Below are 22551 nucleotides of genomic sequence, written 5' to 3'. Positions count from 1 at the left end.
CTAGTGGTCCTGGAACTCACTCTGTAGACCAGGCTGGCCTCAAATCCACAGAGATCATCTCCCTGGTGCTGGGATTAAAGGCATGCACCACCATACCCAGCTCTGATGCCAGTCTTTAGGCACCACCCACCTGAAAAAGGTTCTGTCAATTGCCTTAACTCAATAAGTAGGCTAGACAGGCTGGTCAGAGAGTCCAGAATCTGCCTGTCTCTGCCTCCCAACCACTTCAGGCTCTGTTTTTGAACATAAGGTGCTAGAGATCACATAAAGGAACTCATTCTTACAAGGCAAGCCCTTCATTGCTAAGCCATCACCCCAAGCCTAGCATGCTTTCTTGTGAGACTTTCTCAATGAAGGAAGCTGACAACACAGGTTTCCAGTCTGTAACAGCTGCAGGATTGGCAATGTGGAGTTGCCAAGCATTGCAAATAAAACAGGATGAGAGTTATCAGCCTTGGAGAGGAATGATGGGGAAGGCCTTGTTTTGTCTGTCTGGTTAGCTTTGCAATGATGGGTTTAGAACCCAGGACACCAAACCTAAAGAAATGCTATACCACTGAACTAAATCCCAGCCCCAAACTAGCTGTCTTTGAAAAATATATAGATGCTGGCTCTGAGCTGAGTACAGTCCCTGGAGCCCACAGGCAGAAAGAGAGCTCTCGGTGTCCTCTGCCTCCGCATGTGCCACAGCACTCATACACACGCACACAAGTACATAAATCTGATTTTTACATTTTTACAAATATTTAGGTGTAAAAACAGAAGACACAACAACCATCCATCATGAAACTGCCCCACTCACCAAGAAAGGTGTGCAGACCCAGGTGAACGTGCCCACAGCCGCCAGGTACGCAGATTTCTTTAGCACCTTCAGCTCGTCTTGCCTGATGTCCATGACCTTGTCCTGGAAGGCCAGCTCCCAGGCATATAACTTAAGTACTTTGATCCCATTGAGGATCTCATTCATCAGCTTGATTCTGTTGTCTTTGCTCTTCATGTGTGCCACCTACAAGGAAGAGATCAGCATCCTGGGCCCTAGGAACATCTACAATTAGAGCTCCTCTCAGAGGTTGGGAGAGCTGGCCTTGGACTCCGTGAGCTCCCAGACCACAGCAAAAGATTCGGCCATTGTAAAAGTTGAAACTTCTCCAAATCAGGTTGAATTCAACTGAGAGACCAACTCAGAGTTGAGGGATGGAGGTGAGACGAGGCTTTCAGACATTCAGAGAAGAGGGGATGCCAACTTATGCTGCTAACACACCAGGAGAGAATAAATTATTCCTCCCTTCCTTTTTCCTATCTTCCTCCCTCCTGTTCCTTCCCTTCTCTATCTCTCTCTTTTTCACAGGGTCTTTACAGCCCCCTGGCCATGAACCCCTAGTCCTCCTGCCTCAGTTTCCCAGTGCTAGACAGACAAGAGCACAGCACACCAGTTGGTTTCTTTTCCTTGTAATTGATTCCAGCCACTCTCTGGTCATTAAACTACTGAAACGTGCCAGGTCTGGCTGGCACTGGTTCTGACAAGCCATGACAAAGACATTTAGTTGCTAAATATTTTAAAACCATATGCACGTCACCCATAGCAGATGCTTTTCTAAGCATTTCAAAAACAGCCATGCCATGTTCAGTCAGGATGGGTCATCCCTAAGTCACAAATGGGGGAACCATATACAATTAGACCTGACAACAAAGATAGGAGCATTTTTGGAGGTGAGCCACTCAGGGAAGCCTACTTATTCCGGGACAAAACCTGCTGACTGGCCTGCTCCATGAAGTCAGCCTACAAGGCTACCCTCCCATCATGGTCAACTTACCTGAAACCCCATAAGTATGGCCAAGGACAGCACACACCCAACAATAGGGGCAGAGAAACATGGGAGATTGAGAACATGGGATGTGAAGACCACAAGATCCACTCAGGAAGATCAGCGGGCATGGGGTCAAATGATAAAAATCTTACCATCACAAATGTCCACTGGATTAAAAATACATGATAAAAATATCACCAGTTTAGTGTTTTATGGGATTACTGAGTCTGCAGACAAGTAGGTCTCTGTTCCTGGTGCCTTCTCTCTGGCTCTTTTCCTTCTGTTTGTTTTGTTCAATTCCAACCAGTTAGCTTTTATTTTATCTTTAGCTTTCATCATTATATTTATATTATATTATATTATATTATATATTCCCTAAGAAGCCTGTTTATTTTCTAATGAAAGACAGGAAGGGAATGGATCCAATGGGAGAGGAGATGGGAAGGAACTGGAAAGGGTAGAGGGAGGATAAACTGAATCAGGATATATTATGTGAGGGGAAAAATATATTTTCAATAAAAGGAGAAAAACAGAACTTTTAAAACTTAAGAAAAAGTACATAATTTCATACCAAGTCTAATTATACATAAAATTATATTGCATGTGGAAAGTTCCAGAGGTAAAGCTAGGCATGGCAGTGCAAGTCTGTAATCCTCCAGTTTGAGGCAGGAACACGGAAAGTGGGGCCAGTCTCGGTTTACAAAATAAAATCAAGACAAGGAAGAAGGGAGGGAGGGAGGGAGGGAGGGAGGGAGGGAGGGAGGGAGGGAGGGAGGGAGGGAGGGAGGGAGGGAGGGATCCACTTCAATGTGTTCACAGTGGCCAAGAAGGTAGGAAGCAGGATACCATTGTTTCTAACCTACAGACTTAAGTAGTTTAAAATTGTATAATAGAAAAGCACTTACTGTAGTAAACCACTTTTAAAAAGTATGTCTCAAAATAGAAGTTAGTATTGTATATAATAAGTAACCAATATAAAAGTTGGAGGGAGGGAGAGAGAAAGAGAGGAAGATAGATTCCCAGTCATTATGCTAGTCTCTGCTTGCCTGCTCAGACCAACTCTGGGGCATTGACCATGGTTGCCCTTTGGAAAACTTGCCAACTCCAAGGACAAGTCATTGTGGGAAGCAGTGTCCCTGTATCACGGAACCTGGAATAGATGAGGCTGACCATCAGGAAACTGGGCAACCTTCATCAGGAAAGACCCAGGCCAGGGCTCAGGGTGGGGCCTCACAGAGATGGACATCCTACCTGGTAGGTCTTGGTCTTCATGGCCATCACAGCATTGAAGGGTACCATGAAGACCATCACAGCTACCCCAGCCAACACAGAAGGACCCAGGTTCTAAGGAAAGACAGGTGATAATTAGTCACTCGACACAGAAGAGAGCCCTGGTACTCATATTATTTATCATGGACTACACAGTCCAGGCAGACCCCACCAACCAAATACGGAACCAGTCATTTATTCTTTTTACCCAAAGATGGGGCATCAAGAGTTTTCTGTTGGGGTCCTCCCAAACCTTTTATGAATATGCTGGTAAACTATCCCTTATCCAAAGCTCTTGAGAACCAGGTAAGCTATGCAAATTTGACCTTTGAAATCTTAGAAAAGCCTTAAGGTGCTGGCAAGTTAACCTCCAGCCTGGTGACTTAGTGCTAATCTGGATGGCTGAAAGGGTGGCTACTAGATTAGCTGGCGTCTGACACTGTAAGACTTGGGTTTCAAAGGGGTTTCCTGCCACTCAGCTGGCACCAACAGTGTGGCTTGTGTGCCACTCCCTTCTTCTAGAAGGCGAGGCATTTTGTACTTGCCAGGCAGAGAACACACAGAGATGAGCTGCAGCATCTCATCTCCCCAGCTTTACACCTGTGACCTTGACTTACTAGAAACTCAAACCTATTGCTGTTTGCCCTTGCGTGGGTACCTTATCCTTGCTGAGCATATGCATCTACATATGTGAGAAGGTGTACATACACACACACACACACACACACACACACACACACACACACACAAATTGACTCTGGTGTCTTCCTCAGCAACTTTTCACTTCATTTCTCAAGACAGGGTGGTTTCACGAACCTGGAGCTCACTTCTTCCCAATCCTGGGATTATAGACATGTGCTGCTGGGCCCACAAACTCAGGTCCTCATGTTTGCACAGCAGCCCTTTTATGGATTAAGCCATCTCCCTAGCACCTCTGATGGTTTTCTATAATCAGTTCTGGCTCTACTGTCCAACTAGGGCATCTTCAAGGCTGATAAAGGCTCTGGGGACTCCGATGCAGTGCAGCACACATTTCAGGACACTCCCAGCATAGGCTAGCAGAACATTCTACAGTCAAATGCACTGATTTAAAAAAATATTTAAAATATTTTAAAAAATATCTATTATAACCATTTGCATGTCTATTTGTACTTGTTGAGCAGGGTATGATACACAAGTGTGTGTGCATGGGAACTACCATACACAGGTTGAGTGCTCATGGGGAGGTACAGGACACAAGTGTGTGTGTGTGCGTGTGTTTGTGTGTGTGTGTGTGTGTGTGTGTGTGTGTGTGTGAGTTCAGAGTTCAAACTCAGGTGTCATTCCTCAGGATACCATCTGCCTTGTTCTGTGGGACAGGGTCTCTCTATGGCCTAGAGCTTGGCTGGTTAGGCTAGGCTAACAAGTCAGTGAGCCCTGGAAATCTATCTTTCTCTGCCTCTATTGCCATGATTCTTATAATGAGGGGAGGGGGTGGAGAATTGAACTTGGGCTTTTGTGCTTAGCTGGCAAGCACTTTGTAAACTGACCTCCCTAACTTTACAAATAAAAATTTTAACGGGTTAATTCCATACTTAATTTTTTTTAAAAATGTAGTGTGTGTATAAATGCCACATGAGCTTGACTCATAAGAACTTTACTCATGTGACCTATCTTAACCCTCAGAGTATATATCGTCTGGGGCTCTGAATAAAGTTAGCTACTTTAGTTTAGGCTTTAGTTTACCTCGTTTATTGGTTCCATTCTCCCAGTTCCCACTGCTCCTAAAGTCGTGACACTCGAGCCACCGTGTGCCCACACTTACACATGTGAATGTGACACATGCCTGCACTGGGAGATGGTCCACCAAGGATGGGTTCAGAATCATCAGCTGGGAGTAAGGAGGGTAATTCCTTTGGTTGTAGATGGAGCTCAGTGGTAAAGCACTTGCCTAGTGTACACAGGGACCATAAGTTTCATCCTCAGTACTAAGAAGAAGAAAAAAACAGAAAGAAAGAAAGAAAGAAAGAAAGAAAGAAAGAAAGAAAGAAAGAAAGAAAGAAAGAAAGGAAGGAAGGAAGGAAGGAAGGAAGGAAGGAAGGAAGGAAGGAAGGAAAGAGAGAGAAAGAATTCATGGGGGAATGGACAGGGCATGTGCTGTTCTGGGAGCCTCTTGGCTCACCATCTTCTCAGTCTTGGATCTATCACATCTTTCTGCAACGGGGAGGACTCATGACTCAGGATGGACAGTCAGAGACTTCTCCTTCCCAGGTCACAGCCATTGATTCAGGATAGAAAGAAGACTGAGCTGGTTAATCACAGTGCCCTAGGAGAGACCCATGAAGGCAATGAATGCCAATGGCTCTGCTACTGTCTATAAAGATGACACAAGGCCATTATAAATGAAGCCAATTAAAGAAAGCAGGGCCAAGAAATAACAAGAGAGAAACAGAGCCCTCTAAACACAGCAGTTCTTCTGGACCCATCCATACCTAGGGATCTCTGAATTGTTTTGATATGAGTAATCCTCCCCTGCAATTTCTCTTGTCTTCTCAGGCTAAGATGGATTTCTATTCCTTACAACGAAGAACTCTTGGGCAATACATGTAGGTTCTAACAAATAAGTTTGTTTTGCATGAGGGGTAGAGTGGGAGAAAGTTGGTGGGTTAACCATATAAAAGGTCATTAATTACATATATTTCATGAAAAGACTAACATGAGCATGGTGATGCATGTTAACTCAGCACTGTGAAGGCAGAGGCGGGAGGATCTCTGCGAGTTTGTTGACAGCTTGGTAGGCATAGCAAGTTCTAGGGCAGCATGGACTACATACCAATACCCTGTCTCAAAAGGAAAAACAACAGCCAGGCGGTAGTAGTGCACACCTTTAATCCCAGCACTCAGGAGGCAGAGGCAGGTGGATCTCTGTGAGTTCGAGGCCAACCTGGTCAACAGAACAAATTCTAGAACAGGCTCCAAAGCAACACAGCAAAACCCTGTCTCAAGAAAACTGGGAAGGAGGGAGGGATGGAAGGAGGGAGGGAGGGAGAGAAGACCAAACTAAGTGTGGCAGTATCCATCTGGCATTCCAATGCTGGGCAGGCAAAGCAGAAACAAGGCTGGAGTTCATCGGCCAGCTACCCTAGCTAGTCAGTGAGCTCCAGGCTCAGGAGACACTCTCTCAAAGAATAAAATGGAGAGAGATTGGGGAGGACACCTGAGGTTTACTTCTGAATCCTGTGTGTGTGCGCATACACATGCGTACACACACACACACACACACACACCACATGATGTGGGAGAGTCTTCTGTTTGTGTTGATTTCAATAAAGAAACTGCCTTGGCCCATTTAATAGGCCCGCCCTTAGGTGGGTGGAGTAGACAGAACAGGAAAAAGGAAGTGAGGTAGATGCTTCAGGCAATTGCCCCACCTCTCCTCTCTGGGAAAGATGCCATGCCTCTGCTCTCTAGGCCAGACTGCCGTGCCTCTCCTCAGGGAGTCAGATGCAATGGAGCCTGCCACCAGGTCAGACACACTGAATCTTTCCCGGTAAGACACCAATCATGGTGTTACATACATTATTAGATATGGGTTAGTCAAGATGTGAGTAAGAGGCTGAAACTAATGGGCCAGGCAGTGTTTAAAAGAATACAGTTTCCGTGTAATTATTTCGGGTGTAAAGCTAGCCCTGTGGGAGCCGGGCGGGACGAAAAGCAGGCCTGCCCGCAGCTCCACACTACACACACACACACACACACACACACACACACACACAGAGAGAGAGAGAGAGAGAGAGAGAGAGAGAGAGAGAGAGAGAGAGAGAGAGAGAGAGAGAGAAATGGCAATGCATATCTATCAAGTCACCAAATAGAAAGTAACCTGGATGACTCAAGGAAAGAATAAAATAACCAGGAACTGGCCAATGGTCAGAAAATAAAATGTAAATGTCAGCAAGAGATGTTCTTTCCCATCCATACCCTCCCTGTCAGTGCCTAGACACGGCCAGCCCTCCCTGCACAAAGAAACCAAGAGCAGACACACACCAGCCATAGGAGCCAGAGGGCTAGGATGACTTGTAGAGGGGCTGACCAGACCATGTTAATGTATGTGGCCAAATCCATGAAGCGCTGGGCATCCACGGACATGAGGTTGACAATCTCCCCAACCGTAGAAGACTTTCTAGCTGAATTGGTGATCACAAGGGCCTGTGGGATACAGAAGAGGGAAAGAACTGAACCTCCAGGTGAAGGCAAAGAGTTGTATACTGTCCCCAGGCCCTGGACAAGACTCTGGACAGTGGTAACTGCTGATCTTTCTCCTCCCCATCCTGAGTACTTTCTAAACCAAGGCCTTGCACATTTCAGTATGCAGGCATGTCACCTGAGGGTGGAACCCTGTGGTTTCTTGATCAGCAGGTCTGTGGTAGGCTAGGAATCTGGACTTCTAAGAAGTTCAAAGGTCATGACCATGCTGTTGACCCCAAATTCCAACACAAGGTTCTCGGCCTTAGTACTCTGACACTGGGAACTAGACAATGCTTTGTTAGGCCAGTCTGCATACTGACTGTAAGGCAGTCTCTGGCCTCTACCCAGAAAATTGTTGTGGTACCTAAAGTGTCTTGAGGTATCAGGGGCAAGTGACTCTAGTGGAGATATCCACCCAAGACACTTGTTCTCAAACACGGCTGTACACAATCATGTGGGGAGACTTAAAATATACACCTGTGCCACTCAACAAACTGGACTTCAAGGTCCCACCAGTCTGGGTACCAGCCTGTGCACCAGGACTCAAGCTAACAGGTGAGTATAACAGGGGTAGGAACACTAGGAAAGCCGCCACTCTTGTCAGCCTTGTGAGCACAAGAGGCTGGAAGATCACTGAGTCCCTTGAAGTCACCTGTTTTCTAATGAGAGAGAGAAAGAAAGAAAGGGTGTGGATCTGAGTAGATGGAGAGGATCTAGCAGAAACTGGAGGAGGGGAAAATTTGATCAGAACATATTGTATGAAGAAATCTATTTTCAATAAAAATTTAAATTATGGGGAAAAACCAAACAACAACAACAAAAAAAAAAAAGTGGAGTTGGGGCTATGGCTCTGGAATAGTCCCTGCCAATCATGTGCACCTCCAGCATGAAATATAAATAGTTAAAGCTTGTTCTCCTCTGTCCAAGAATCACACTACCTCTTCAGTCCAAATCCAGAATGAGAGTGACGGCAAACCCAGGAATGAACTAAAGATTTAACATTCATTGCTTTTCTTTAAAAAATAAAATTAAAATTAAAAAAACTGCATGATATTTAAGTATGTATATGCAGGCTTAAGCAGTCATGGTGCACATGTGGAGGTCAGATGTTGTCCTAGATTTCCAGATTGTTTGAGACAGGGTCTCCTCATTACTGTACCCAAGCTATCTTGCTCAGGAACTTCTAGGGGTTCTCCTGTCCCCACCTCCTATCTTGTTGCTGGCTATATAGACGTGTTCTGCCATGCCAACATTACATGGTTTTGGAAATCCAAATCCAAATTGTCAGGCTTGCACTTTACCTAGTGAGCCATCTCCTCAGCCCCTGAACTTGGATCTCCACCCATGACTTCATCAGAGACAGCCAAACCATCTCAGAAACCCAGCTACCCACGGGCAGCATGTGGGTTCAATGACATCCCACACATCAGCCACTGAGAACCACTTTGTTAAGGGACAAAGCTTGGTGGTGGCTACCCTTGGCCCCATGGTCCCCATGGCCCCCATCATTTCTTTGCTCAGGATGCTGGGTCTTGGGGAGCCCCAGCTCAGCCATCCTGATTCTGAAGTCACAGAATTGGGTGTGGGTGCCTGACCTACCTTGCGGTAGACAGCGCCCACCACAGCTGTCTTGATGCGCATGCCGCTGATGAAGCAGATGTGAAAGTACTGGTGCAGAACCAACGTCTGCAGACAGGAGCTGATGAACAGCAGAGCTGTGTAGAAGTAGCCCTGCCAGTCGGGGGCCTCCCTGTCATTCACAAAGTTGATAATCAATCTGTTGAGAGAGGGGAGTGTGATACATACATCAAAGGGAATTACTTCCAAGTCAACACAGTGATTTCCACCTGAGCCACAGGAAGTCAGACAACACTTTACCTCACAAGGGTGATATGGCTGCCAGGTCCCAGCCTCTTACAACGGGGACCTCTGCCTTAGGATCACCACATTGATAGATCTATCTCCCCACCAGCAAGTCACCCAAAGGTGGTCAAATAAAGCATACTGGGACCAAGGTGGGAGAGAGAGAGAAAGATGACAGAGGTTTCCAGTTTGCAGAGGCTCATGAAATCTCCCTGCACATCCTTGTTTAGACAACCCCACATTCTCCCAACTTTGGATTCAGGAGGTTTCTGTGGCTTGTAGGTGGCTACAACTCAGATGGCAGCTAAATGATGCTGGGGAAGGGGAAGGTCGTAGGCAACAAGTTTGTTTGTGCACCTGGCAGGACCACCCAGGAATTTAAGAGGAACCAGGCAGTCAGGCAAGAGTTCTTACTTCAAGATCTCGGGGCCAGCAAACATCATCAGATCATGAAGGGCCTTGAACAGGAAGCTCATGAGGAAATAGGGCCCAAAGGTCTTGTATAACACCTTGAACAGAGAGGGCTCCTTGTCCTGCTGGGGGGATTTGACAATCAGCGCCTCGACCTCCTCATTCACATCCAACTGGGAACTTCCCTTGGGCTTGTTGGGATCTTTGGGAGATGCATACATAATCTGCACAGGCTGCCTATAACACAAAGAAGGTAAAACAATTATTGGGGCCACCAGAGAGACAACCCACAGTCAAGAGAGTAAAGAGCAGAAAACAAGACAAGTCACCACAGAGAAGCATCTTAATGCAAGAGGTGTGACCCTGGACTCAGGAGCCCCGAGTCCTGCCTGGGCCATCTGCTGGCTGGCTGGCTGCAGCTGCAGGTACAATAAAGCTCACTTCCTCTTTTGCAAAACAAGGCTCATAGTAAGCCAGGTATGGCAGTGCATGACCGTAGCTGAGACAGAGGATCACAAGTTTGAGGGGAAAAAAAGAGCAATATAGTAAGTAAGGCTCTATCCAAATAAATTAAAAGTTCTGCCTCTCATGGGGTGGGTGTACAAACTGAATAAGTGGACATAACTGAAAGGCTTGGTAGCATGACAGCCTAAGCTCATATGACTCACAAGTCCTCTCATAAGCTCAACTGGTTTCCCCACAGGACGCAATGGACTGATGTGGGAGTCCCCTCTGTGTGCTGTGATTACCATAAATGAATAAAGAAACTGCCTTGGCCTGTTGATAGGGCAGAATTTAGGTAGGCAGACGGAACTGAATTATGGGAGGAAGAAAGCAGAGTCAGAGAGACGCCATGGTTCTGCTGCCAGAGTAAGACATGGGCCAAAACTTAGCCGGTAAGCCACTGACGTGTGGCGATACACAGATTAATAGAAATGGGTTAAACTAAGATGTAAGAGTTAGCCAATAAGAAGTTAGAGCTACCCTCCTCGGCCGCGAGCCCTCGTCCCGATCAGCTGCCGCTCCGTCCCGCAGCAGCCTGCTCAGTGTCCGGCAGCATGTTCAGCTGGGTAAGCAAGGATGCCCGCCGCAAGAGGGAGCCGGAGCTCTTCCAGACGGTGGCCGAGGGGTTGCGGCTGCTGTACGCGCAGAAGCTGCTGCCGCTGGAGGAGCACTATCGCTTCCACGAGTTTCACTCGCCCGTGCTGGAGGACGCTGACTTCGACAACAAGCCCATGGTGCTCCTGGTCGGCCAGTACAGCACTGGCAAGACCACCTTCATTCGCCACCTGATCGAGCAGGACTTCCCGGGGTTGCGCATCGGGCCGGAGCCCACCACCGACTCCTTCATCGCGGTCATGCACGGCCCCACCGAGGGCGTGGTGCCGGGCAACGCGCTCGTTGTCCACCCGCGGCGCCCCTTCGGCAAGCTCAACACCTTCGGCAACGCCTTCCTCAACAGGTTCATGTGTGCACAACTGCCCAACCCGGTCCTGGACAGCATCAGCATCATCAACACTCCCGGGATCCTGTCTGGCGAGAAGCAGCGCATCAGCCGAGGTTATGACTTTGCGGCTGTCCTCGAGTGGTTTGCTGAGCGCCTGGACCGCATCATCCTACTTTTTGATGCCCACAAGCTGGACATCTCAGACGAGTTCTCAGAAGTTATCAAGGCCCTCAAAAATCACGAGGACAAGATCCGTGTGGTGCTGAACAAGGCGGACCAGATTGAGACCCAGCAGCTGATGAGAGTGTATGGAGCTCTCATGTGGTCGCTGGGGAAGATCATCAACACCCCCGAGGTGGTCCGGGTCTACATTGGCTCCTTCTGGTCACACCCATTGCTTATCCCTGACAACCGGAAGCTCTTCGAGGCAGAGGAGCAGGACCTCTTCAAAGACATCCAGTCTCTACCCAGAAATGCTGCCCTTAGGAAGCTCAATGACCTGATCAAGCGGGCCAGGCTGGCCAAGGTCCATGCCTACATCATCAGCTCCCTCAAGAAGGAGATGCCCAATGTCTTTGGGAAAGAGAGCAAGAAGAAAGAGCTGGTGAATAACCTGGGAGAAATCTACCAGAAAATCGAGCGGGAACACCAGATCTCCCCTGGCGACTTCCCGAGCCTGCGCAAGATGCAGGAACTCCTGCAGACTCAGGACTTCAGCAAGTTCCAGGCCTTGAAGCCCAAGCTGCTAGATACAGTGGATGATATGCTGGCCAACGACATAGCCCGGCTGATGGTGATGGTGCGCCAGGAGGAATCCCTGATGCCCTCACAGGCTGTGAAGGGCGGGGCTTTTGATGGCACCATGAATGGGCCCTTTGGGCATGGCTACGGAGAGGGGGCTGGCGAGGGCATCGATGATGTTGAGTGGGTGGTTGGCAAGGACAAACCCACCTACGACGAGATCTTCTATACGCTGTCTCCTGTTAACGGCAAGATCACTGGCGCCAACGCCAAGAAGGAGATGGTGAAGTCCAAGCTGCCGAACACCGTGCTGAGGAAGATCTGGAAGCTGGCTGACGTGGACAAGGACGGCCTGCTGGATGATGAGGAGTTTGCCCTGGCCAACCACCTTATCAAGGTCAAGTTAGAGGGCCACGAGCTACCCGCTGACCTTCCTCCACATCTCATCCCACCCTCCAAACGGAGGCATGAGTGACAGCTGTGCCTGACACACGCCCCCAAGCCCCAGGGCGCTGGCACTTTCTACCTGCCGGTGCCTTACCCACCCATGTGGGCCTGGGCCTGAGCATGGAGGGGCAGAGATTTGGGGAGGGAAAGGGTCACCATCTTTCAAGGTCCATAAAGACTGAGCGGCGTTTCCTCAGCTCTTGAATAGGAAAACCACCATCTTTCTTTTAAAGCTGTCAGGGTTCAGCCGGGAGGCATGGGTGATGCTTGGATGTGAAGAGTGGATTTTGTGCACAAGAACCATGGATATTTTTAATATATAATGTTAGAGGCAGCCTTCTTTCTTGCCTCCTCCTCTGTCTGGCAGCCCCACCATACTCAGCCTTTCCTTTTGCCCTGCCCTGACCAGGCAGCCACAGTGACTGGGGACCCACCCCTCACAGCCCACCCTGGCACACCCGTGTATAGACAGGAGCCCCCCAGTTCCCTCAGTTTGTTTTCAACCTGAGGTTTATTCATGGGCAGTGACTTGCTTCCTGCTAGCACTCGGGGAAGCTGCTCCATGTCTCTGCTATGGTGTGCTGTTGCTTCCACACCCGTTTCTGACATCCCAGCCAGCACAGCAGCCACAGGTTAAGACCCTGCCACTGTTAACTTTTGTGGGGACAGGAGGAGTGAGAGACAGTGTCCTCCAGGAAAATACATAAGCTAGGTATCGTTCTGTAAGCGACTCTTTATACTTGACCAGGTTTCCAGTAACTCCACGACACTTGTTCAAAGCTGTGATCTTTGTCTTCCCTTTCCTGTACCCCAACATCCATCAGTTCCAGCACAGAGCAGACCCCTTGGCCTTGGCTTTGCGGTCTAGCTGAGGGAAGGTCATCCTAGTCCTGCTCTTGAGTGCTCTGAAATGTCCTCACTTCAAGTCAGTCTTCACAGCAGCTTCCTGGAGCCCCTGGCTGCCTGGGGCGGGCAGTGGGCCCTGTGACCTGGGGTGGTCTGGTGCTGGTAAGAGGAAGCCTGTGGCTCTGGCCTGCATGTAGTGGCGGAGCAGCAGGACTGGGGAAAACCCAACCCCTTCCCTCTCGTTTCCTTCCTCCCCTCCTCCCCTGCTGAGCCAAGGAGGTCTGGGTGTCCTGAGATCCCCAGAAGCCAGAGCTAGCAAATGACCACTTTAACCACCCCACTGCAGCCTCTGGGCACACCCTATGGCCAGTGGTTGGCTTTCTATTGAGGTGGGTGGGGCGGCTGCAGCCTGCTCGCCCCGCACTGCAGGTGGGCTTCAGGGAGCTGCCTACCACCCCCCAGCACTGCTCTGGGCCTTGTTGATGCTGAGCTCCAGCCTGTTAGCTCCCTGCCTCAGCCTCTCTCCCTGGCCGCTGGCTGAGAGTTAGGTGAGATGGCCTCACAGGTTCATTAAAGTCCAGCGGGCTCAGTCCTCACCTGTGTGTGTGTGGGGGGGGGGGGGGGTTGCCTGGGCGAAGACTTTGTTCCTTGCATTAAAGAAAGTTTAATTGTGCCAAAAAAAAAAAAAAAAAAAAAAAAGAAGTTAGAGCTAATGGACCAAGCAGTGTTTTAATTAACATAGTTTCTGTGTGATTATTTCGGTTCTGGACAGCCAGGACAAACAAGTAGCCCTCTTCTCCTACAATAGATCAGTTCTAAATCTGTAACGGGAATTCAAGAGACCCAGATGAGTTAAAAAAAAAAAAAAAAATCATCCTGAAAGAGAAGAATAAAGCTGAGCCTCATACTACTCAATTTCAAACTGTGATGTCAAGACAGGACGCACAAGGAAGTTACACAGGACCAGTGTAGTTGAATTAAAGGTCCAAAATTAAAGAACCAGAAGCAGACTTTTAATCCCAGCACTCAGGAGGCAGAAGCAGACAGATCTCTGTGAGTTCAAGACCAGCCTAGTCTATAGAGTAAGTTCCAGGACAGCCAAGGCTACACAGAGAAACCCTATCTAGAAAAACCAAGAAGAAGAAAGAAATCTAGAAACAAGTGATTTTTGTCAAACCCATTCATTGGCAATAAAAGTCTTTTCAAAAACTGGTGATGGGCCAGGCAAGATGGGTCATGCCTGCAATCTTAGCACTTGGGAAGCGAGGCAGGAGGTCTATCAAGAGTAGAAAGACAGCCTAGGTCACACAGTAAGTACCTCTCTAAAAACAAGGCAAAACAACAACAAAAAACAGTGGTAGGAAACTAGACAGCCACATGTAGAGAATAAGCTAAATTATGACCTCACATTATGTACAAAAATTAAAGATTTTTCATTTATGTGTATGTGCATTTGCCTACATGAGTTTATGCATACCATGTGAGCACAGGTATCTGTGGAAGCTAGAAATGGGTGTTGGATCCCTAGGAACCAGAGTTGCAGGTGTATCTGAATCTTGGGAACCAAATCTTGGTCATGTATAAGTGCAGTATGAGCCATCTCTCCAGCCCCACAGAAATGTACTTAGAATGGATCCAACTTCTACACTCAGAGCTAAGAACTATAAATCCTGCTATGCGTGGTTTACACACACAGTCCCAGAATTTGGCAGATGGAAGTAGGAGACTCTTGAAGTTCAAGGTTATCCTCAGCTACATAAGAAAGAAAACACAAGCCTAGGTATGGTTATATGCCAAAATTTTATCTCAAAAGTAAAACAAAATAAGACAATACCACCTCCAGCACCACAAAACAAACCACCACGGCTACACAAGCTCTCAAGCAGCCTTGTTTCATAAATCTAAGCCCTCGGGTGGTCACAGTGACCATCCTCCTGTGTGGTTCTGTGGTTCTGCCCTGTCCTGCATAGGCCAGTCCTGAATGAAGAAGACAAATACCCCAGCAGGATCCACACACGTGAAATGCCAGTCTGAAGTCACCTAAGTCTAGACTCTTCCCTCTATCTGCAGACACAAGTCTATACAGACTGTGTTCTTACACACTTAAACACACAGTGCCCCCCTCTTATCCATGGATACTATTGCCTATGTTTTCTTACAAATACCTCTGATAAAAGTTTAACCTACAAGTTAATCAAAAATTAAAAAAGAGACATTTACAATAAAAATGACACGATATCATCATGTTTTGTTACTCTCAAAGCATCTTCTTATTCTGTCCTCATCCTTCTTGTGATACTAAGAGATGACAGATGAAGTAAGGCAAATGGCAGGCTCTGTGATGCGGCTTTAGGCTGCTACCTAAGGATCACTCGCCCATAAGCACCACCAATCTAATACTGGCAGGTGGGTAGTGTGTACAGTGTGGACACAGTAGACGGAAGAACAATTCATACCCGGGGTGACAGAATATGACGGAACAACAATAGTGCTTAATTTAAATCTTAAGAATGTAATATTAGATGTAATATTTTCAGATCATGTTTGATCACAGGTATCTAAAACTATAGGTATGGGAAGATCATACCTCAGTCTTTTAAACCATCACCTGTTAAAGTAATTAATAGCTACTTCATGTTGTTTTACCTTACCTATTTTCAGATAAGCCATCTTTTACAAACTTCTCTCTAGTAAAGATACTCTGTTCTCCTTTGCCTGGTGCTGTGACTTCTAAACCAGCAGCAACAATAAGAACCTTATAATGGCTGACACGTGAGGTATTACAGTCAACTATTACAGGAGAAAGGTTTGGTCCCCAAACCTCCTAAAAGAATGTTTTTCATTTGTCAGAACATGGAATAGCAGTGGTCTTTAAATAAGATCAAAGGGCTGGGCTAAAGACATCTGTTCTAAAATTAAAAAAAAAAAAAAATCTCACTTCCCTGAAAATAATGTGTTCACCTAAAGTAGAAACTGACTCAGGAGACTAGATAAGTGGTAATCCCAGGAATGTCCCAATTGAGAGGAAGGTAAATACTCCCTTTTAAATGACAAGGATGGTCATCAAGCCTAGATGTGGAACTCAATCCCTCTCTATAAGAGTTCTTTGAGCCATGAGTTCCCGAAGACAGAGCTTGGAGACTGACAGTTCTTCCATCTCCTCAAGATGTCCTAAAAAAAACCTATGAGTTGTCCAGCATGGGTGTCGCGAACCAAACTAGAATCCTTTGGAAGAGCATCAGGTACTTTCACTGCGCCATCTCTCCAGACTGATTTTCCTTTAATTAGATACACTGGACATTGCTGGCACACCCTCCATTTAGGCATCTAATACTGGAGGGATGAGGACCTGTCCACTTTCCACTTAGCTTTGCGCTTCCTCCCTCTGCTCTGAGCAGTGATTACAACTTATTCTTACATCCTAATGGGTGTCTGGGTTTGATTCTATTTTGGACTATCACAAACAAGGCAGCTACAAGTCTGTACAAGCCTTTGAGAACCTAAGTTTCCAGTTCTGTTGGGCATCTGCCTAGGGACAGAATGACAACAGGTAAGTGACTCCATTTAATTCAAAAACAAAACAAAACACCACCCAAACTTCTTTCCACAGCCACTGAATCATTTGATAGTCATGCCAACAGGAAACATGATCCAAAACAGCATCACATAAGGGGAGCACAGACTGAGGAGAACACAAAGTATTATCACAAACCAGGGAAGCACTGGACCAGAAACAAAGACAAGAGCAGGAGGCAGGGCAGACCAGATTTCCATAATAGCCACTTAGGGCCAAGAAACCAAGGCAGACTTCCCAACCCACGTTTCTCTCACCACTTCCTGGACAAGCAGAACTCCCTGCAGCCCAGAATCCATCTCAGCTTACACCTTTTCTATGGATAAGTGGCCCTGCCAAGTTCTGGCCCAACAAGATTTGTTCCCTACCTCTCCCTATCCACAGGTGTGTAATGTGCTCACACCTCTGGGAAAAAGAACAATGAGCATCCCTGAAGGTCAGAGTCTTCATGGAGTCAGTCTTTGGGTGGCAGCTTTCAAGCCTAGTGAGCCAATTCCTGCCACACCCTCTCCAGCAAAACAGAAATGAACAGGACAAATCTGCCCCAAATAAGTAAACCATAACTTGTCTAGAAAAGTTGCCCAGGATTGATCCAGCACTGAGGCATGGCCTACCAGATGACATTTATCTCATGAGCAGCTCAGAAAACCCTGAGAAGAAAATGGAGGCTCGGAGCCAGTGAGATGGCTCAGTGGCACCGCTGTCCAGACTGACAGCCTGAGTTTGATCCCCAGGACCCACATGGGAGAGGGTGAGAACCAGAGCCCATAAGTTGTCCTTTGACCTGCATGCTATGGCAAATGCACATATGTACACATGAATAAATAAATAGAAATATAATTTAAAAATTCAATCCATCAAGAACATTCGAGAAAGATTTTTCAGACACCAAGTAAGGAGGGCAGAACATAGACAGCTGAGGGCTGTGAGCAGCAGAACCAAGTTCCAGCCTGGCAGATGGCCTCCTCTCTCCTTCTGGGAAGCGGACCAATCAGTGATGTCAAGATGTAACTTACAAACAACACAGGAGGAAGCTGGTGGGAGCTCCCTTTGATGTTAAACACTTCCACTCCACCCCATCTGATGAATGAGAAACTGCAGTCTAGGGAGGAGATGAAGTTTCCCCAGGACCAAGAAACTTAAGAGATTCAGGCCAAGGTGGCTAAAGGAAGGCAGGTCAGCCTAAGCCACATCTGCCTTGCCTGGGAGAAGACAGAGATGTGACACTCACTTCCTCGACTTAGCACACTCCTTCTTCCAGTTATTTATCAGCACAGGGACGACTTCTTCTGACGTGTCCTCCTTATTCAGTGACCAGAGGTCACTGCTCTCCAGGGGCTGGCGGTAGCCCTGCACCATCATCCTGGGAGAAGGCACAAAGGGAGACACAATGAGCATTGAGAGTGTCATGGGGCTCCCGTCACACACCTGCTGCCACTGTCCAGCCGTGACTGGGGAAACCCGAGGATGAGCGGATGTGAAGGCATATTAACTAATTAGGGCTAAGTCTACTAGGTCTTCTAGGGAAATGGGCCCATCTTGACAGACAGGAGAACCGTGTGTTTAGAAAGAAGTACCTGTGTGTTTCTAATTATTGTTCTGCACTGGAAATTTTATTTCTAATTATTTTATTTGCAAACAGGGCTTCATGTAGTCCAGACTGGCCCCAAGTTCTCTATATAGCCAAAAATGATCTTGAACCTGTTTTTCCTGCTTCCTATGAAAATATCGGGTAATTCTTGTTTTTTTGTCGTTGATCATGTATTTTTATGTATCTCCTGTGATGTACATATATGACAATAACAATAACAGCAGTCTCCACTCTGTGGGTTTGAAAAGCTTTGTTTCATGTAATTCCTTAAGCAGAAGGGCATGTCAGTTATTTAGACTGCATTAGGGATCATGCAGCATCTAGAGATAATTCAGAATACAAGACAGCTGTGGTTAAATGCACATTACTCTGCTTTATATGGAGGGCTAAGCATCAATCAGAAAGTGCAGTATCTGCATGCTTTTCTGGAACCAAGCCTGCTAGGATACCACATTAAATAGTTACAAAACGCTTCAACCCAAAGGCAAGCCTCATAGCCCATATACTGATCACACTGGAGTTCATAAAACTGGAGGCTAGTTGGTGACCTTGCTGACAGTACGGGAGGGAACAACAAAGAGCTGAGCTGCGTAGAAGCATTTATTCACCCACTGCACTCATGTTCCACTACCTACCCCATCAGGAGGCCCAGCCTTACCCTGTAATCCACCAGAAAGTGATCCTGGAAAGGAAAGAGGCACTGGATTCCGGGCACGGATTCTAGGAGACAGAAAGCACAGGAGGATAAGAGAAATCCAAACTTAACTTTCCACACCTGGGAAAGCTAGGCGGCGCTGATGATCCTTCCTTCGAAGGGTCATGGCCCTCACACTTCTGCACCCCACGTGGGCTGCTCTCCTGAGGCACAGGAAAAAACCAGAGTTCATCCTTCCAGTTTTACCCAACAAATGTTTCCTGAGTGCCTACTATGTAAGCACAACACAATATTATACAAACCTATCTCAACCTACATCTCCATAGCAACCTTATGTGAGAGTCCCCTCTGTGTGCTATGATTACCATTAATGAATAAAGAAACTGCCTTGGCATGTTGATAGGGCAGAACTTAGGTAGGTGGGGAAAACTGGCCTGAATGCTGGGAGAAGGAAGGGTGGAGTCAGGAGATGCCATGGATCTGCCATGCTAAATCTTTGCTGGTAGGCCACGACCTCGTGGTGATACACAGATTAATAGAAATGGGTTAAACTAAGATGTAAGAGTTAGCAATTAAGAAGTTAGAGCTAATGGGCCAAGCAGTGATTTAATTAATACAGTTTCTATGTGGTTATATCGGTTCTGGGCAGCCGGGACCAACAAGTGGCCCCCTCCTCCAACAGCAACCAATCCCATGATCTTTTGTAACACTGGCCCCACTTCATTCATCCATTCAACAAGTATTTTATGATCACCTACTATGTGCTGGGTACTCTATAAAGTACTATGGGCCTTCCCTTCCTTCATTCCCACCTCAGCTTTGTGAGGTGGGGCTATTATCATTGTTCCCACTTGACACATCCATTTACTGAGCAAATTTTTATTAAGCATCTACTATGCACCAGGCAATCTTTACAAATGTGTATACTTTTGTGATGCACTGCTGACAAGCAAGTCCATGTGCTAGTCATGTGTTTTTCTCTGAGCTACACTCTCAGTCCAGATTTTACTGTTTTATGGCCCCGTAGACTCTCTGAACACTGTCTTATTACCTTGTTCACCCACTTCCTGATACCTACCTGAGCACTTACCATGTGCCAAGAAACATACATAAATATAAATAAACATCCTATACAATAAAGGACAAATGGAAGCATCACAATCCCTGACTTCAAATTCTACAGAACTACAGTTATGAAAACAGCTTTGTATTGGCATAAAAACAGACAGGAGGATCAACGGAATCGAATCGAAGACCTGGATATCAACCCACACACCTATGAACACCTGATTTTTGCCTAAGAAGCTAAAATTATAAAATGAAAAAAAGAAAGCATCTTCAACAAATATTGCTGGCATAACCGAATGTCAACATGTAAGAATAAAAATAGATCTATACCTACCATGCACAAAACTCAAGTCCAAATGGATCAAAGACCTCAACATACATAAAACCTCACACTGAACCTCACAGAAGAGAAAGTGGGATGTACACTTGAACATATTAGCACGAGACCACTTCAAAAAATATAACTCCAATAGCATAATCATTGAGAGAAATAATTAATAAATGGAACCTTCTGAAACGGAGAAGCTTCTGTAAAGCAAAGGACACAGTCAACAAGACAAAATGGCAACCTACAGAATGGGAAAAGACCTTCACCAACCCTACATAGGACAGAAGAATGATCTCCAAAATAAACAAAGAACTCAAGAAACTGGACACCAAAATACAAAAGAATCCAATTTAAAAATGGGGTACAGATCTAAATAGAAAACTCCCAACAGATGAATCTTAAATGGATGAAAGACACTTAAGGAAATGTTCAACATCCTTTAACCATCAGAGAAATGCAATTCAAAACAACTCTAAGATTCCATTTCACATCTGTCAGAATGGCCAAGATCAAAAACACATATGATAGCTTATGCTGGAAAAGATGTAGAATAAGAACACTCATCCATTACTGGTGGGAGTGCAAATCTGTACACCCACTTTGGAAATCAGTATGGTGGTTTCTAAGAAAATTAGAAATCAATCTACTTCAAGACCCAGCAATACCATTTTGGGGCATATACCCAAAGGATGCTCAATTATATCACAAGGACATGTGCTCAGCCATGTTCATAGCATCATTTTTGTCATAGCCAGAACCTGGAAACAACCTAGATGCCCCTCAACTGAAGAATGGATATAGAAAATATGGTACATTTACACAATAGAGTACTACTCAGTCATAAAAAATAATGACATCTTGCAATTCGCAAGCAAATGGACAGAACTAGAAAAAACATACTGAGTGAAGTAACCCAGACCCAGAAAGACAAACATAGTATGTACTCACTCATAAGTGGATCAAAAATAAAGCAAAGAATAACCAGCCTACAGGCCACAACCACAGAGAACCAAGACAACAAAGAGGACCCTAAGAGAGACATACATGGATCAACTTAGGAAGGAGAAAAAGACAAGATCTCTGGAGTAAATTCAGAGCGTGGAGGGCAGAGGGAAGGTAGATGGGAGGAGGGGAAGAAGGAATGGGAGTGGAAAAACGTATAGCTCAATAAAAACAATTGAAACAGATATACAAAGAAAGAGACAACCCATGTACACCTGGAGGTGTCCCTACAAGCTATCCACACACTCATCCAAGACTACAATCCAAAGTAGGGTTAAGTGTCACTCCCCATTTTGAAGTTAAATGAGAACAGGGGCAAAATAGCTTGTCTGAGCTCCTATATCTAAAAATGGAAGGATGTGTGAGTCAAATAGTTAGGCTCCAGAGACAGACAATCATCAAATACCAAAAAGGTAAAACTTAATTCCAACCAGTGCCTAAATGTAGGTGGATATGACCACTGAGCTCACATAACACAGCAAGGGCTGGGACATGAGGCCCCTCTGAGGAAGGCCAGCATTTGAAGAGGGAATAAACGACAATTATGTCAAGAGGAATAGCAAGGCATTCCTGACAGAAAGCAGTATGTGCAGAGACCCAAGAGTATGGAGAAGCACAGCATTTTCGGGACCCAGAAGGGACTTAAGAAGCCCACAGCAGAAGGCTAAGCACAGCTCAGTGGCAAAACACTTGTCTAAACTGTGGAGAGCCCTGGCATCTGGCAAGAGAAGTGGAAGCAGTCTACGACGGAGATCACGTCAGGAGTGCTGAATTCTTATGTGCAACTCACACCGGAGTCATAAAGATTTTAAGCCAGTTTTCAAAGAATCTCTTCTTCAGAGGTAGAAAGCCAGCTCAACATCAGGTTGGGGATAGCAGCACAGAGCTCAAGAAGTCCAGAATTTAACACGTACATATCGAGATCTCAATCCCAAATGGCCTCTGTGAAGGGACGGCAAGGGTTCTCTTCAACCAAGAATGTTGCTCACAGCCTCAGCGTTTTATAGAGAGAAGGCTTTCAGAGAGCAGAGGAGACAGCCCACTCCAACCCTGAGTTTCCCATCCAAACTGTCAATTCTGGTTCCGCTCCCACAATTCCAGAAGAAGCCGATTTGGGGTAAAATCAGGGTATCAAAATTTGTTTCTGTTTGAAACTTCCAAATTATTCTTGGCAAAATCACTGGGCAAGGAAACACACACCGTAAGGCCAGAACACAGTTATACTCCACAGCCACTAGTCCAAAGATTAGTGGAAATGCTCAAAGTTCTGAAGGGGC

General features: G+C 46.3%; 2 protein-coding genes across 5 annotated transcripts in view; one reads left to right on the top strand and one right to left on the bottom strand.

Moving 5' to 3' along the window:
- Abcc1 (ATP binding cassette subfamily C member 1) overlaps window positions 1-22551 on the bottom strand; it is a 147337-nt gene that overhangs the window by 56545 nt on the left and 68241 nt on the right. For 3 of the 4 annotated variants that reach the window (XM_038327556.1, XM_038327553.1, XM_038327555.1), the window contains 7 exons: window positions 18880-18941; window positions 17862-17993; window positions 9579-9812; window positions 8901-9078; window positions 7101-7262; window positions 3060-3152; window positions 803-1006 (listed from right to left, as the gene is read on the bottom strand). In XM_038327556.1, coding sequence (XP_038183484.1) covers window positions 803-1006; window positions 3060-3152; window positions 7101-7262; window positions 8901-9078; window positions 9579-9812; window positions 17862-17993; window positions 18880-18941 — 1065 coding nt within the window. Of the gene's footprint in view, window positions 1-802; window positions 1007-3059; window positions 3153-7100; window positions 7263-8900; window positions 9079-9578; window positions 9813-10559; window positions 10662-17861; window positions 17994-18879; window positions 18942-22551 lie in introns of those variants that run through there. The other variant, XM_038327557.1, reaches the window with a different exon arrangement.
- Window positions 10625-12544, top strand: LOC119812705 (EH domain-containing protein 1-like). The gene has a single exon (XM_038327558.2). The coding sequence runs from the start codon at window positions 10634-10636 to the stop codon at window positions 12236-12238; it is 1605 nt and encodes a 534-aa protein (XP_038183486.1). The 5' UTR covers window positions 10625-10633; the 3' UTR covers window positions 12239-12544.

The sequence above is a fragment of the Arvicola amphibius genome, chromosome 4 (genome assembly GCF_903992535.2).
Source record: "Arvicola amphibius chromosome 4, mArvAmp1.2, whole genome shotgun sequence".
NCBI classification, from domain to species: domain Eukaryota; kingdom Metazoa; phylum Chordata; class Mammalia; order Rodentia; family Cricetidae; genus Arvicola; species Arvicola amphibius.
This window is presented reverse-complemented; position numbering and strand designations above follow the sequence as displayed.

Coding starts and splice junctions, on each gene's coding strand:
- LOC119812705 (XM_038327558.2), top strand. CDS start 10,634: ATGTTCAGCTGGGTAAGCAAGGATGCCCGCCGCAAGAGGGAGCCGGAG.